Below are 18,313 nucleotides of genomic sequence, written 5' to 3' on the forward strand. Positions count from 1 at the left end.
TATGCTACATGGTTCCTTCAAGACTAACCTGATTTCCACTAAGCAAACAATCTTTGGTTCTGTTTAGTTATAAAAATTTTGTAACAATTTTTGCTAAATGGAACCAACCAACATTGGTTCTAGTTTGCATAATTAGTTTAAATAAGTGCTTAGGGACCATGCTGTATAGTTCTTTATAGTTTTTAAAAGTTGGCCAAAGCGGGTTGGTTCCGCAAGTGACAGTGCTGTATCTCTGTTGTTAGTCGTTAAAAATGTACCATAATTTTTTTGAAGATAGAATGCGTTATTTGAGCGCCATCTATGTACTTAACTCAATTTCACTCAAAGTGTGGGTTGGTTCCTGTTTGCATAAATGGGTCCGTAAGTGTATTTTTGGGAAATAAATAATGTAAGTAAAACTTCTTGTCGGTAATTTACAAAATATTTATTTAAAACTGGTTTTGGTATAATATACATACTTTATTTATTACTAAAGTACCTACTTTATTACAACACGTTAAGATTTATTTGGCATTAGTTCAGTAAATTATTTCTAAGGAATGAATAAGGAACAAAAAGGCAATAATAATATGCATCTTGCCTGACTCTTACACACACACTATTACACTCTATGGCTACACAATCACTCACTATCATCAGACCAGCTGACTAAACACATGACCAACCATATAAATTAATTTCATTATTTGTGATACAAAGTGAAGGAAGCTTGTCATTAATTAAACTTACATTTCAGTAGGTTTATCTCACAAATGCTTTCATTTTCCATCAAACAATTCTGATTTACACTAAGAAAGTAAAAAATAGAGTCAATGATTTCACATAAATCTTGTTATTTTCCTACATTTTCCAAAATATTTGGTTTAGTGAAAAAGAACAAGAATATCGAAATTGGGATTTATTGTTTTTTTAACACTTTGTATACTCAAGAATGAAATTAAACCTTCACCACCATAAATAACAAACTTCACACATGCACCTGCAGCCATCCTTTCACACTTCGATTAAAGAGTCAAGGCTATCAGATACGTTATATCTTATCAAGTATATGACATACTACTTGTTTGTGTCGATATCCAAAGAGACCAAAGAGTCTTCGTCAGCAAAAAAAAACATTATTACGCGTATTTACGTAATAAATCCGACAAATACAATATTTATATAGATCTCGTTATTTATAAAACATTTCTTTTAATTGGATTTATCTAGCTCAGCCAATAACTTATGTTAGCATACATTTTTATTAGAATACCTACTTAAAAATTATAAATTGCTAAACTACCTAGCTATTTTTCTGCTAACATATCAATGTCATGTCATAAAAATAAATACATATTTATAACAAATGAGGTTATCAGGAATCAGTTCTTAACCCTTTACCTGGTGGCGACTAAGTTTTGGCCCACCATTTGAACTTTATTCAGATGAAATAAGGTTCAACAAATCTTAAGCTTGATAAAGGGTTGGGTGTCAAAAACAATAACAGACATTAAAATACAGTAATACATTTACAGGTGTAGAATTTGTTAAATACCTATTCAGAAGTGGTTGACGTTCTTAACATCTCCCCTCGGATCAAAGAAGTAGGACTCGTAATGAATTCTCAAATCCCCGGTGAAAGTAGGTTTGTAGTTGTCAATAAGGTACGACCTTTCTTCATCAGCGTTTATGAAGGAGTGGGTGTTTTTCCTGCATTCACTGACGAAGAAATCCATGAAGTATTTGCTTGCCCTCATCGCGGTTTCTGTGCGAGGATACCCTCTCTGCAGCTTCCACTCGAAGAAAATCTTCTCGGGGTGGAATTGGAGCGCGTAGAATGGATATCTGAAAGATTTTGTGTGTTATAAGCCTCCATATTTATCATTAAGTGAACCTATTAAGTCAGGTCACCAGCGCGTGTTTTGTTTTGACACAATCAACAAAAACATGTCAACATTCAACATTTTTGTAGGCAATTTTGTTGAATGTTGATTGATGGCAAAACACGCGCTGGAGACCAGGCTTTATGTGATGAGTAGGCCAAGGGGTTGCTTACTTTTTTTTAAATTTAGGTATGTATTAATTCAATGGCCCGGTCTTAAATATGACACTTTTGGATTCGATTAGTCTATTAGGTAAGAATACAAAAAATAAGTTACCTGGTGTGTTCAATCGAAGCAATAAACTTGGCTCCGTAGATGTCGTCGGAGTATGAGGACACCAGCCAGTCTTTTGTCAGATTGAAGGCTTTAAGGTTCTGATAAAAAATCAAAAAAATATGAATAAAGTCGCCTATCATTATGAACTTAGTCCCTCAATGAGACCTGTCTTTTTTGGTCAATTATTGTGTAAAAGTGTAGCTAGACGAGGGATAACCAAACTTTTTCAGTTTTGATGTCCGCAAACTAATTTCGTCGTAGTTCACTAGTAGGAGGGACCAACGGAAAGATTTCAGTAGCGTTGCCGCGTTGTCCCCACTAGCGGATAACTTTAACTTTTTCCTTCCTATACTAACTAACTTAAGTTGTTTTATTCAAATTTTATTGACTTTTACGTATTTTTTTTTGTATGCTATATGATAGATACAAACTTACCTCGTCTGTGATGCAAAACTTATGAGCGTTAACAGTAACAGCCTCGTTCTTCAGGATGTCAAGCACGTCATCAGAAGCCCCAGCGAACAGCTTGCTGTTTCTGAAACCTGAAACAAATGTACAAATTATTTTGAGCTTATTGAAACTAACTTGAAACATCACAATATTAATCATATTAATCGAAATATAGTTAGTTCGTTCGTTTCAGCTAAATGAAACCCACTGCTAGATAAAGCTTTCCCCCAAAATCAAAATAACTTAACCCTTAATCGGACTAGCAAGTCAAAAAATTCATTTTTTTTACCTTAACACAAGACAATAAAGTGGTTACTAAATTAAAGTAACTAAAATAAATATAATAGGTAGGTACCTAAAGTTACTTACCATCAGCATAATAAATGGGGAAATTGCCGAAACCGTGACACCTCATTTTGTTTTGCGGCTCGCCTCGTCCTGAAGCTACGACGATCAAGAACTGGAGTCCCAAACATTCGCCGAATATGGGGAAGTAGTCTCCAGCGTCGTTCATCTCCATCGCCAGTTCGTAGATGTGCTGGCCCGCGTCTGCGTAGCCGTTGATTTGAGATCTTCTCAAAGGCGCCTCCCCACCCGGTAGAATTACACTAGAAAATAAAAATAAGGCATTATAGACTTGTTAGCAAGATTGTCATTTGACAATGAACTTTGACAACACAAAGTTTATCGTTATTCTTTTATTTATTTTTTGCTTCCGTGAACGTGTCTGATGTAATATTTACGTAAGCATAAATAAGACAAACAAAAACAATTTATCAATGCTTGTAATTTACTTAAATAGGGTTAATTCCCACAAACTGTATCATCACTTAAAAAAATTGCACTCTCATTTCTTTTAGACAAATAATTCTACTCACCCATTTATTTTCTGCATCAACTCCTTATAAAATTGACGGTCTCTTCCAATACTGAAAAAAGAAAAACGAGTTTAAATAACTTTCAATAAATACTACAATTGAGTGTAAAATCTTTCAAACGAAATGCAGTCTAAAAAAATCTTACGGTATAGGAATGACGTTCGCTCCAGAAAACTGCAAGTTCTTCACATAGCTGGCTGCTATGAAACTCGTGTAATTTTCTTCCGAGAACCTGTTTCTCAGGTATAAAGGTTGTTCTTGGGCGAGGATACCGACCACCGGTCTGCTGGCCTGGTCGTGAGGCAAGGCAGCTCCTTCGCAGTGGAGGATGCATGCCAGTACCACCAACAATGCGGACTTTAATGCCATTGATGCCATTACGACTGTGATATCGATGTGTTACCTATAAAAATGAAATACCTTTGTTTAATGAAAATGTTAAGGGTTAAATGAACCGGGATGTTTCCTGGGTCAAAAAGCAAGAGTTTTAATTTGTCCGTCAGTTAACTTATCAAAAAATACTCTACACTTATTTTTCACTTTTTCAAACTAATGAAAATTTAAAGAGATAAAGCGCGCCAAAGTTCATAAGAAGAGGCCCGTGACGTCAATGAGTGCATAAAAGTGCCGCACTTTGTGACGTCGCGCGGAACTTCAACGCACCATAACTATGTAATTATTTGTTAGATTGACAAATAAAAATATAGGTGTCCAATATTTTTTGATATTAAACATGACGGACTAAAAAAAATTTTTTAGGAAACTAGCCTATTGAGTAGTCTTGAACAGTTACTAAAATTATAAACAAAAAAGTAAAATTAATTAAATCATCAAATTATATTAAACTAAGGAGTTTCTAAGCTCGGCTTAATATATCTGACGTCACGTGAATCAAGACCCACTACAAATAGCCGTTGACCAATTTAATGGAATTACGGAAAGATCCCCTACGGGTTCATTTAAGTAAGATAGTTCTAATAATATTTCTATTATTTCATTTCTACCTAGCGACTTAATAAGTTATAACGCGTCCATCAAATCCTATTTAATGAAAGATAACATCTTGCTTGACTGAAACTGCAGTCGAATTTCCTACCCACAATGCAATAGAGATGCATCTCTACATCAAAATTATCCAAAAGACATGCGCAACATGGGCGTGGCAACTGAATCCGTGAGATACCCACAATGCATCTGAAAAATCTATATGACATGGGCGTGGCAACTGAACCCGATATTTGATCGTTCATTAACCCTTGCCAAACGACAGAGCGGTCAACACCCGATAAGTGATAGCGACGGCTGCGCTGACGCAACAAGGTCACGGTTACTATTTCAGTATGAACTCTAGAGCTTCGTACGAGGAAGCTCCGTACGAGGTACACGCTGTTTGTGCATGACGATCGTTTAGTTATTATCGATACTTTATCTTTACATGCATTCCCGAATTTTCAGCTAAAAGGACATTGGGAACTTTAATATGAGAAAATGCCCCACGGCGGACAAAGATGAAACGTATTTTATTTCAAAGCTTTATACTTGTACTTTCACTTAAAGCGCTATGTTGTGATTATATGGGAATTCTGAGATATGACGAGTCTATGTTGAAAATATATTTGTCTAAAATGATTTGATATTTTTATATGTTATGTTGTTTGGCATTGCAGAGTAACCAATAAAAGTAAATAAAATAATATAAATAAATAAAAAATATAAATAAAATAATATAAATAAATAAAATATTATAAATACTTAAATTAATATTAGACAACATCTCATATATTACTCCAACCCAAAATAAGTAGCTAAGGCATTTGTGTTATGGAAATCGGGAACGACGAACCACAACACACCCAAACCAGAGACAATGTGAAAAGATCGTTTTCTATATTGTCCCGGCCGGGAATCGAACCCGGGACCTCAGGATTGGCCCGGCACACCTTGAAAACCGGTGTGTGCGCCTCTCCGCCACCGAGGTCGTCAAAAATGTGACCTAAATGTAAAATAAAATAAAATATTAAAACTTCATTTTCTCAATATTCCCATATAAGAGAGAAAAAAAAAATGCACGGAAATTCATTGGATATTAGTATGTATCATCTGTGATAGGTTTCGTTTGTGTCCGCTACTTTTCGAAAAGTGGGGCAAAAAGTTCCCAATGTCATTTGTTACGTAATAAAGTGCCTATATTAAAATACTTCTAATAAAAAGTCAAATGAAAAAATCATGTCAGTTGCACAAATACACCCTTATGCTTACTTTCTACTTCAGGAAATAGGCAATCCCCACATAAAGTAACGTATTTATGATTGTATTGCCCATTGTGAGATCAAGGAAAATAAAAATAATATATTTCTACAGTGACCTTCGGACTTTCATTCAGTAAACCTTCTGTAGAGTTCAGTAACACCCATAGACAATGATATAACACAATGAATACACCGGTGTTACAACATAATTAATGAAGAGTAGCTTAACGTTGTACGTACCTACAAAAAAACGTATCAAAGTAATCAATCACCTAGCTTTACTTAATTACTTTGTCTAGGAGGACCTCAGTACAACTAATAAGATGTTTTGTGATTACCTGAACCCATTTCTAAACTGTGGTTAACTAAACTAATAAAACCCTAAAATATTTATTAACTAATTTTACGACAATGCGTTGCAATTCTAAATTTTTTTAATTAAAATTCTGATCCCTCGTTGATATGAACTTTGAAATTTCAGCAGAAAAACTGTTTGCATTGTATAAAGGTTAGTAGTGTCGAGTCAGCAAGCTAAAATGTATGCAATGTACTATCCTATTGTTAAATATCTTAGGTGACTTTTTATTAAAAAAAAACATCCAAATTACGCTCTACCTATTTAAAAATGAAAATTGATTGTAATATCACTGAATTCCTAGTCTTTTGTTTTTAATAATTGCCTTATGTTACCAAATGTTTAAAAAATTCACCAGAATTTTCAATTTCTATAAGTTAAAATATTATAAAAGCCTTAGCCTAAGCCGTTAAATTCAAATAACTTACGTTTAAAAATTCGGTTAACTAAACTGTTAACTATGAACTTGCTAAACAACACCCGGCACGTCGTGTGTGATCTTACGAGCACAGACCGATTGAAGACGATGCTCCAAGTTCCGAATATATATGGAACAATCACCGGGCACATTTTGCACAAACATACTTATCGCATTTTCAGCCGTTTCTCAGTAGAGACAAAAACTTAATTTGCCCAATTGATAAAAACTTAACGGCTGCGATTAAATGTCGTTGTGACAAATAACGTGATGGGCCTTGTTGCTGACTGACCCCCCTAAAAGATTAAACTAACTAGGCACGTACATACTACACATACGAGTATACTTATTATTAACGGTATTCTGAGATATGGGTGTGGAAAGATTCATTAAAACTTTCCAGTTTTTAATAGAACTTAATAATTAACAATAAAATTTTTATAATTACATTTACAAGAAAACGTATATTTTTATTTGTCAATCAAAAAATTAATTACGAAGATACGATGCGTTGAATTTTCGCGTGACATCACAAAATGCTACACTTATAAGCACGCCTTGACATGACGAGCCTTTTCTTTTGAACTTTAGTACAAAGTCTAAACTACTAAGTATGCGGAATTTATTATGTTAGTCCGCAATTTTTTTTTAATTTCATTAAATTAAAACGCCCTAGTTAGTATTCATCCTAGATGTATGTCGTACTCGTACATTAAGTATCTGTCAATACGTTTCTGACGGTGCAACACAGTGGTTCAGAAATGAGGACATCAGCGTCAGAAGTTATATCTAAAAAATCTACATGTTTACGTTTTACGTTACGTTTACGTTTGTTTGTGTAATTCTCGAATACACTTTCCGATAATTCTATCGCCGCGTAGATACTGGCACGTGGCTCAATGAAGAATAGGGAGAGTGTGGAACTGCTGTTTACACGATAGATAAAGAAGTTAGGTATCGGTCGAAGTATTCAGAGTTGGAATTGGTAACATTAGCCTTAAGTTAGAATTACTTACATATTTTATTCTCAAATTCACTTTTATGGTGTCCAAATGGATCAAAGAGCTTCTATTCGAGTATTCAAAAGGATTCGAGCACTCAAAAATATTTCCAAACAGTCGTAGGTACGACCAACCAATGTAGGTATGTCTCAAACTTCATGTAAAATAACTTTAAAAGTGAACGCACACCTTTACACTCCACACTCTCCTATCTTCATCACAAGAACTGCACTAGTCATAGTCTTTGATTTTCCACAGAAAAGTATAGTAGGTACTTTTGTACTCATGACCACGCCAATAACGTATTGCCCAAAACATTTCAGAAAAAGTTTTCCAGTGCATTTAGTCCCAACCGGTGTGTTCCAAGCTTTACGATCTACTAACTTGAGATATTATGTTAAGTTATTTAAAAAAGCATTCTGGAAGGTGGGTTCAATGTCAAAATTAAATGTGTTCTATAGGTACTAAGTAATGGTTATCAAAACGTGGAAGCGGATTAAGGGGTACCCCAAGAAAAAAATATGATAAGAATAGGGAGATAACTACCTAAGAGAGGTTACTACGATAACCCCCATAGGCCTGAATAATTTCGTCATTAAGATAAAGTCACCATAGCAATAAACTACACAAGTATGAATGTTTCGCCGTCCAGCGTTATCATTCATTTCGTTACTGATTTTTTTTTTTTGCATGTCTTTATAATAATGTAATAACCCGACTAATTTTAACGAGATAACAGTTACTATCATACAGAATGTCTCCAACTCTTGAACTGAATGGACAATAGTGGGATAGACCATTATATTTTGCTACAATTCAAAAATGTGGGTCTTACTTCAGATAGGATTTTTTCTTTGGCATTTTGTGATTTGTTATTTAAAAGTGAGTTTATTTATTTAGTGATTTAGATACACTCATGTCCCTGGGCCCTGTAATCGAGTTATCCCCATTTTTGTGATACCAATTTGGAAAGTATGGGATGAGGGATTAAGTAGGTACTTATATGGATTTGAAAAGTGTGTTGTCTTAACATTTTTAATTTATTTTCAAAATGAACTCTTGGTTAGTTTTCTGAAAACTGTTTTCTAATCATTTGTTATTTACAGAGACACACATCCTGTATAGAGACACATATTTATAGGCTGACTGATAACTCATTACGGCACGCGGCACTGCGAAACTGATGATTCAATTTTTAGCAAATATTTGTGAGCTAATTACCAGAAGAATCTTATACTTGTATTATGTAATTACTGATGATATTTTGTCAAATCTTTACATTGGTAAAGCAATCAAATCAATCGTATTATTAAATTTCTAACTAAGTGTAAAAATGTTAATGCATGAGGGATGAGGGAAATCCACTTTAGGAGGGATACCTAGGTAGGTTATCTTATCTCCAAGTTACCGAAATTGAGTGACACATTAGTAGGAATTTGTAAATTGATCGTAAAATATTTTATTATGAATCATTCGTATTTCAAGACACAATGCAGACAATAATCGCAAAATTATCTGACTTCACAATAACTTCAAGATTTTAATACTGTACAAAAAGTGTAGATTTTCATATTACGAGTATGAAACGGCGCTGAAAAATTAATTAGTCTTAAAATTGTTAGAAGTCTAACGAATCTTTGATTGCCAAAACAGAACTAAAGAAAAACGATAATCTTAAAACCGATACATTATTTTTCAGGAAAATTAAAAACTCAGTTGCTAACACCTCTCGGTTCAAAGAAGTAGATCTCGTGGTGTTGGCTCCCAAGCACTCCCGTGAACTTCGCTTCGAAATTGTAGATGGCATATTCATTCTCTTCGGCCGCACTCTTGAAAGCGTGGAGACTCCTTCTGCACTCGTTGACGAAAAAGTCCATGAAGTATTTGTTGGCTTTGATCGCGTTTCTAGAGTGATTGTACCCTTTGGACAGTTTCCATTCGAAGGCGTTCTTCTCTGGGTGGAATTGGACACCGTAGAATGGGTATCTGAAAAATTAAAAGTCAAGATTCAAAGATCAATTAACACTAATTTTGGTTTGTGTGTGTATATTTTCTTTTGAATATCTATAAATACGGGACTATAACACTTGATCTCATGTAAAGATCCTAGATCTACTGCTTGGGCGATGCCAGGAAAATACTGCATAAAAACTAAACTGAAAGAAAATAGGTACAATTGAAAATGAAAAGAATATTGAAGTTCTCGACTAGAAAGCAGGTTACCTTTTTCGGAATGAGACATAGTACACGTAATTAGCTGTAAAGAATATTCTCCTATTCTAACAGACAATATCCCAGATGATTAATTTTCTTCTTATTATGATCTAAGTTATTATCTATCTATGATCTAAGTTAGTCTATTAAATACTCTCACATTACCTTGTATGCTCTACAGTTGCAATAAACTCCACTCCGTAGTCATCGTCTGAGTATGACGTCACGCGCCAGTCATTTGTCAGATTGAAAGCTCTGAGGTTCTGAAAGGACGCAATATTTAAATGGTTTGTTAATTGATTACTTACTACATAAAAACATTAAAAATAACATGAAACTTACTTCATCCACTATGCAAAATTGATGCGCATTTATGGTAACTTCCTCATTCTTCAGAATGTCGATGACGTCTTCGGGGGTGTCGGAGAACATTTTGCTTTTCCTGAAATCTGAGAGAAAAAATACAATTAATATTATAACTAATGACTTAGCTAGATCTTTGTCTAGGTACCTACTTCCCATATACTTATTTATTCAAATAGCTTTATTAATTCACGTTCTGTAGATGATTGTACTGTAGACGTTTCAGCAGAATATTGGAGTCTCAAGACTCTACTCCTTAACTTTCAATTTCTACTAATGTGTTCTACAGAAGATAATTTAAGAACGAGTATGTACATAGGTACTTTATTTATCAAAAATATTTTAATCAACTTATCGTCAAGGCAAAACTTAACTGGTGATTGAAACTTCAGCCCAAAACAAAAGACAATCAAACTAAAATACAAACCCTTATTATTCCTGGCGTTTATGTACGAGCCCATAATGTAGGTCGGTACACTTACCATCAGTAAAATGCAGTGGCAAATTGCTGTACGAGTAGCAACGAATCCTGTTCTCAGGCTCGCCGCGGCCCGAAGCTAATATGACGAGCAGCTCGAAGCCTAGACACGTGCCGAACACAGGGAAGTAATCTCCAGCGTCGTTCATCTCCATCGCCAGCTCGTAGATGTGCTGGCCCGCGTCTGCGTAGCCATTGGATTGGTTGAAGTAGGTAGCTCCACCAGGTAAAACGACGCTGTAGATGAAGGCAACAAAATAATAAAGCACATGGTGTTTCAGCCACACCTTTTTATACCAGTAACCAGCGGAATGTTAAAGGTAGTGTATGTAGGCTTAATTCCCACTCGGTAGAGTGATGATCTGGTGAAGGTCGTGGAAAAACTGGGTGCGGGTATCCGCTGCCCGATCGTAGTGGAAATATCCGTGGAAGTGACCTTTTTTCGGCAGAAGATGACATGTAGGTAGTTGAAACAAACGAACGAATGTTTCATCCAGTGGCAGTCCACTGCTGGATGTAACACAAAGAACGCTACAATGTAATTTGCCGCTTTATTCATACAGCATCTCAAGGTCACTCGACAAAGTGAGCAAAACTGACAATATTTTGCTTATAGAAAAAAACACAGCTTACTTACTTATGGCATTAGATAAACAAACTTCCCACTTATCTCATGAACATCGGTGATACTAGTTACTAGACAAATTAACAAACACATTTTGATGACAATCTTATGAAATCTGCGATTTTTATGTGATATTAAGTGCGTGCAATTAAATGTAATTGTGATAACTACATTTTATCACTGTAAATCAAAGATTTGATAAAATCTACAACTTTTGTTACTTTAAAAAGTAAATATCTAATCTATTTATCGATCAGCAGTTATTTACATCACTAGTTGAAAAAGTTTCCAGATTTTTCTAAATTCACAAGATCATAATTAATTATGACTAAATTAAACCATTACACAATTTTAAACCATGCTATTTCTTATTTTCCTATTTAAAATCACTCTACATATTATAATATGTAAGTACTCAACTCACCCATTTATTTTTTTTAACAGATCTTTGTAGTATCCTCGGTCTTTTCCAATCCTGAAAAAAAAAACATTTCTTTTGCATTAATAATAAATTAATAAAAACTTTAATAAATTAAAATTACCTCTAACGTTCGTCATTGTACCTAACCTTTATTTACAACTGAAAGTTTTGATTAGAAGTATCTTTATCCGACTTTCGGCAGACGCACGCGCACGTGTCATGATTAGTTAAAATAACATTCGTTAAATATTTTTTTGTTTACATGATGCTGAAATGTACTGACGTTACTACCGAAAATTATTAAGACATTAAAATCCTAACTCAGTACTCATCAATACACTACATCCACAAGTACATACAAAACTGCATTTTTTGTCATCATTACCACTTTATCAATGTCTAAATTAAATAATCTGAGCTTACGTTAAAATTACAAAAAAATCCTATTAAAGGATTTGCTTACATAATAGGAACGACTCTCGCCCCCGCCGATTCCACATCTTTCACATAGCTGGCAGCTATGTAACTGGTGTAATTCTCTTCAGGGTACTTGCCGTGGAGGTAGTAGGACTGTTCCTGGGCCAGGACGCCGATGATAGGTCTATCGTTGGTCACTACATCTTGCACTACTGCCGCCCCACCGCAGTGCAAGAAGCATGCTATCGACAGCACAAGCACTAACTCCAAAGAAATTGCCATCCTACCGACCGCGATGACGATAGTTCACCTACAAACATTTTGTATGTCATCATCCCCTTTTATACGCACGATTGTGGGCGTGTGATCAAATTTAATGATGATAAAAGAAGTATCAATACGTTGTTTTGAAGTAGGTAAAAGCCGTACCTCTAACACGAAAAACTTTAGTCGTCGAATCTTTTGCGTATTCGACAAAAATATACCTTCGAATTCAACGATAACGTGACGATCTCGATTTTCAAAATTAGTTTCGTGCTACCATTTCTTATACTAAGTTCACTTTACGCCACGTTCACAGGGTCGCTGTTGTTTTCATACTTAATTAGAATCGTTTCGAAGACGCAAACGATTCTAAGTCAAAAGTTTTTCGTGCTAGAGGTACCGCTCAACCTACCGATATGAAAAACTTATGAATGTCCTGAACTTGTCTGAAAATTACTTTCAGAAATTCATAAGAGTATTTAATTTATTTATTTATTTAAAATGCTTAATGCACTTCTGGTAGCAGGTACACAAGGCAAAGCTGCATTCTCTACCAGTATGTTTTTCATGAGACAGCATCGAAACATGTTTTTTTTTATGTGAATTTTCAAATTATTTTTTCTGAATATAGAGCGGTGTTTCTCAATGGTACCTATGAGCGTTAAACACTTATAAGGGCCGTTGAATGATCAGAGAAAATTGGTGGGTGTCAACGCAATCTACAGGGACGACTGCAGTATAATCTTATCTTCTACAACTATCTTGTTACCAATAACAATCTATTATTCGGCATGTGACGATGCACAGCATCTGGTGAGAGAGATGCGTCTACTTCCGGTGTAGTTTTTTACCATTTTATACCTTAAATGACGTCATTTCCGCAATTATTTAATAGGAATTGATTTGACTTACTTCCGTTTGCCGCCATTTTAGTCACCTGGGGGCGAGCTTGCTCGGAGTTCTTCATAGCGTCTTTTAACTTTCGAACTAGTAACATCGTAAGCAGAAACTCTGCTCAGATTTTTAATGAAATAATTTATTTCTCAATGTTATTATACTAAGTTTAAAATTAAAAAGTGCAATTGACCGCGCGTGTGTGACCGCGAACTACATGTACGTGATGGTGGTTGGCGCCAACGGGTGAGTGTCGAGTTGGACGAGTGTCTTCCGGACGACGAGCAGGTGGACCCAGAGCGTCGGATACCGGAGAAACTCGGACACCGGCGAGATTCAAAACGGATGAAACGAGGTACGTGGGATTCTGATAGTTTTAATACTCTTTTCGATCAAATGAGCATTCTCGAAAATCTCTATATTATTATTGTATAAATAAATTGATATCCACCACCATCTTATACAATTTTAACGGCGGCCCCGTCAGCCCCAATCGTAAACATTACCTATTAAAATACGTTGTTAGCATCACCACAATCGAACGATAACTCTTTCTGGTACGAATTTCTTAATAAATACCACTTTAAAAAGGCTCATTGTGCTCATAAAATAAAGCACCTACAAATGCTTTACCACATCATCAAAGCACTTTAAACTACAACTATTAGTAGACTGGGCGGCCACCCCCAACACTGAGCCAGCTTCCACCTTGAATTATTAAATTCTAGTGTTCTTTTCTGCAAATCAACAAGCTTAATAAGTGTGACAAAATGTGCTGAGTGCATCGAACATTTGTATACGTCTATTTTGCAACAACATATAAATTGTAATGTGACATGCAATAAACGTTTTTGAATTTGAATTTGAACATGTCACGAGCGTATCCTGGCTAAAATTCCTAATAAGCACTGTGCGAGGAGCACCCTCCCAGTGCTGGATTTTTCACCCTGTGCTAGTACCGGTGATATCTAAAAATTAATCCGACCTTGGTTCTGTAGCCGGTCATTTCAAGCAAAATCAAAACGTATCTTTATTTGCTTAGACTGATTAAATTAGTTCTTACAAATCGTCAAATACTGATAAGTAAGTAACCTTTACCTACACATCTCATTATCTTTAAAGCAAATACATAAGCCTCAAAATAACTCCCTTCGATTTAGAACAAAAAGCCAAGGGTTCCAAATCAGTCCCTTCAGGTCTCAAGACGACCAATAAATCAATAATTATAAAATTCATTAGAAATGAAGGGCAGGGCAGCTTAATAAGAACAACAAAGTCAAATGACTATCCACTCAGCAAATTCTATGGAGGCTGCCTTTGAGCGTATCTTGGGCAGTGGCAGGCGTCATCAGACTGCGGAGGTCAACCTGTTACCTGACAATGGTTCCAGGGATGCGTCTGCCATTCACCTCCAAGCCGGTGCTTGCCCCCGCAACGCCGTGCTTTATTCAGCGTCTCAGCACTCTTGACTGTCTAGCGCTGACCAAATAAGAATAGCAAAGTCAAGTGACTTTCCACTCAGCAAATTCTATGGAGGCTGCCTTTGAGCATATCTTGGGCAAGGGCAGGCGTCATCAGACTGCGGAGGTCAACCTGTTACCTGACAATGGTTCCAGGGATGCGTCTGCCATTCACCTCCAAGCCGGTGCTTGCCCCCGCAACGCCGTGCTTTATTCAGCGTCTCAACACTCTTGACTGTCTAACGCTGACCAAATAAACCGAAATCCTGTTAAAACAGGTGCTGAAATTACCAGATAAGGCACCGCTCAGCATGAGCCTGCTACCCACAATATTCCTTCGCAAGAAGAACAGACCAAACAACCTATTCTATTAAACGTCCTAATCAGTAGGTACAACAATGTAGATACCGATCACAGAGACACCGCCGGCCTCTCCGCATGTCTTGTCAAGGTACCCTAAAATTATCAATCTCTCGTTCTCTACTGCATACCGAAAAACATTGATACAATCACAAACTACTTACTAAACCTCGTCACCTTTGACAAACCAGACGAGACAGCAACCACTAGAACGGAAGGTTAGTGTGTAACATTTTATCTTCTGGAACACTTTAAACCTTGTCAATTACGTGAACTCAGGTTCAACAAGTCGTCATCTCTAAGGGTTTTGTCGGTAAATACGAAATCTATACAACTCGACAAGTGCCTGCTATAATGGTCAGCTTGATCTCCAGTGAGGGCTCATCACAACTCAACCCCACACAACCGATCCAATACACAAGACTCCAGCTCAGCATCTCTTAACAACCTTCTGGATGTCTACAAAATATCAGAAATCATAATCAGCGATGGGGGATTTCTCATTCTTTCATTCATTTCATGTGCTTTCACTAATTTTGCTATTGGACAATCAAACCATAGTCTATACTCGAAACTAAGGGAGGAAGGGGCACATTCAGAGCCTCTATTGGAACTGTCTCTCTAACTTTTCAACTTGAAAAACAACCTCCTTCCGGTTCAGTCGGGTAAAAATAGCTCTGACAGCGCAAAATACTATCTCCCAGATCGATTCAATCAAATTTATCTGACGATCTAGGTCTATTTACGGGGAAAACAACCTACTTAGTGGCATCTCCTGGGTTCAGATCCAAAGGTAAATATTCCAAAAGTTCGGGAAACTGGATATCCAGAGACCCCACAGAGATTCACCAGCAGCCTTTGCAACGACTTCAGCCAGGGTGGCTATGGTGGTAAACTAGGCTAAATCTTTGCTACTTAGCACCTCGAAGTGGCCTTTCTGGCTTTTCTTAGCAGGGCTCGAGGCCGACCCATGAAAATACAGAATCTCCACCGTGTTCTTACCACATAGTGACCTCCACGTCAGGATCAGGTAACATGCAATTTTTTAGTACGTTGAGTTGGGGTTAATAAGGTATCGTTCCTAAAACATACCTGGCAAAAATCCACTTTAAAAACTTATAAAATAACCTGGCCTTGGTGGTTAAACTAATGGCCTAAGGAAAACAGTCGTAGTTATATACTTACCTCTTGAAGCTCGACAGCAAGATTTATTTGCAAGACTAAATCGTCTATCTACTCTTCTACTACCTTTATGCCCTGTGGGTCTAGACAAAATTCACTTTAAAATCGTAAACCAGTCGAGAGATGGTCGAAAAGCCTTCTTTTTACTGTATGAAGTTATAACGTATCCAATTTTCGATTCAATCAAAAAGTGCTACTTGTCTACGGGGGCTGGTATTACTAATCTAAAACTATTTTAAAGATAACTTTAATTTTCTTACCAAGCATAAAAGCTTAACCAATTTCACTTCCTGATAAAGGCCTTAAACCCAACAGTAGGTATATAAAATGTGACCTTTACGAGGCTTCTCGCAAACTAGCTTATGTATATTTTTCTCCTACCATCTACATCAGCTGCTGACATGACAAAACATAGTCTCACCTGAATAATTTCAAGATTAAGTTAATAAACCTTGACCTACGAGTAAGTTCGGCACCGTTAAGGCATCATACAAACAACTGGGAAAAATGACAGCAAATCCCAAAAAACAACATAGGTATGCCCTTGTTACGGTTGCGTAAGTTACTGGAATCAGGCGAGCAGAGGCAAACAGCAGAATATAATAACACATTATTTTTTTTTTCAACACCAAGTGGTACTAGGAATCTACATGGATAATAAAAACAGTATAAAGGCTGTTGGCATTAAAACCTCTCCTGGCATTGTTGACTTCGCTGTGGCATCTTTAATTTGGGTTGATATTTAGCCATAGATGAAATTATTTGATGAGAAATTGGCGGAGGTAGAACAATAATAGCAATATTATACGGCAGACATTTTTATTAACTGATCTACGACCGATACGCCAAATAACATGATATTATTTAATTAATAACTTTTAATCAACAGATCTAAAGCATGTTGGATACTCTTCAATCACATCGTACGCCTGTAATATAAACTTATGTTGATGACTCGCATGAATCTCACTGCCATGCGGGCAAATTATATCAATACACACTCAATCTGCATTTTAAGAATTTCTGAATTCAGTTCAGTAGCTTTCCAGTTTATTCATTTCAAACATACAAAAGTACAAACCCTTCTACTTTGTGATATTAGTGCTGCTCTCACTGGGCATTTAGAACAAAACATGTTAATACCCTGAAATTAATAAAGTTCTAATATAGTTCTGTTACAGAAACTCGAAAACTTTCATCACACAGCGCCATTGGTAAGTAGTCACCAGGAGCTAATAAACAAGTCTCTCACCAGATGCTGTGCATCGTCACATGCCGAATAATAGTACAAGTTTTACAAAACAATAAAACTTGTATTATTGAGCAGAGACGATGCACAGCATCCCAAGAAGGCCTCCTGGTGAGCTCTCTATGAAGAACTCCGAGCAAGCTCGCCCCCAGGTGACTAAAATGGCGGCAAACGGAAGTAAGTCAAATCAATAATTCCTATTAAATAATTGCGGAAATGACGTCATTTAAGGTATAAAATGGTAAAAAACTACACCGGAAGTAGACGCATCTCTCTCACCAGATGCTGTGCATCGTCTCTGCTCAATAATACAAGTTTTATTGTTTTGTAAAACTTGTACTATATCTATTATGAATCAACTTCTAAATAAAAAATAGTCCTACTTTGAATAAATACATTTCATATGTAGGTATGCGCCAATTTTTTTTTTAAAGTTACCACATTCTCTCACTTTCTCACTGATTTTCCCATGATAAACTATCTACTAATTCAAATAGCGGCTCAGCATAATAATAATTATTATGGTTAATATAGCGACAGCAATCTCAACACTGTCAAATAAAACTAGCTACATAACTAGCAATATCCACAGTCATGTTTGTTGTTATTCACTTCACTTTGTTTACACTGAAAATAAAGATAATTTTACTACCTTTTAATTTTATACTCATTTTACGCGAGACATACACGCAAGAAATCGAAATAGGTAGGCTACGCATGCGCATTCATTGTAAGTAAGCCTTACCTAAATGCCCACGTTTATTGTTGTTTTATTAAATAGATACGAGTAGATGTAATGTTGGTACAACCTGGACAAAAGATTTAGGTATTGCTACTACATACTATGATGTAAAACGCATTGTGTATGTAATGTACCTATCTATAAACTTGACATCT

The 18,313-nt window shown here is 36.0% G+C and overlaps 2 protein-coding genes across 2 annotated transcripts; both read right to left on the reverse strand.

The window, feature by feature from the left end:
• Window positions 1-417: 417 nt before the first annotated feature.
• Window positions 418-6,604, reverse strand: LOC135077158 (gamma-glutamyl hydrolase-like). The gene is made up of 7 exons (XM_063971711.1): window positions 6,499-6,604; window positions 3,612-3,869; window positions 3,467-3,517; window positions 2,958-3,196; window positions 2,574-2,680; window positions 2,139-2,236; window positions 418-1,824 (listed from the first exon to the last, which is right to left on the reverse strand). The coding sequence occupies exons 2-7, from the start codon at window positions 3,842-3,844 to the stop codon at window positions 1,539-1,541; spliced, it is 1,014 nt and encodes a 337-aa protein (XP_063827781.1). The 5' UTR covers window positions 3,845-3,869; window positions 6,499-6,604; the 3' UTR covers window positions 418-1,538.
• Window positions 6,605-8,924: 2,320 nt separating this feature from the next.
• On the reverse strand, window positions 8,925-12,317 carry LOC135077159 (gamma-glutamyl hydrolase A-like). The gene is made up of 6 exons (XM_063971712.1): window positions 12,054-12,317; window positions 11,594-11,644; window positions 10,549-10,781; window positions 10,046-10,152; window positions 9,869-9,966; window positions 8,925-9,475 (listed from the first exon to the last, which is right to left on the reverse strand). Exons 1-6 carry the CDS (start codon window positions 12,287-12,289, stop codon window positions 9,202-9,204), a joined length of 999 nt encoding a protein of 332 aa, XP_063827782.1. The 5' UTR covers window positions 12,290-12,317; the 3' UTR covers window positions 8,925-9,201.
• Between the last annotated feature and the right edge of the window lie 5,996 nt (window positions 12,318-18,313).

This window comes from Ostrinia nubilalis, chromosome 13 (genome assembly GCF_963855985.1).
Source record: "Ostrinia nubilalis chromosome 13, ilOstNubi1.1, whole genome shotgun sequence".
Classification (NCBI taxonomy): domain Eukaryota; kingdom Metazoa; phylum Arthropoda; class Insecta; order Lepidoptera; family Crambidae; genus Ostrinia; species Ostrinia nubilalis.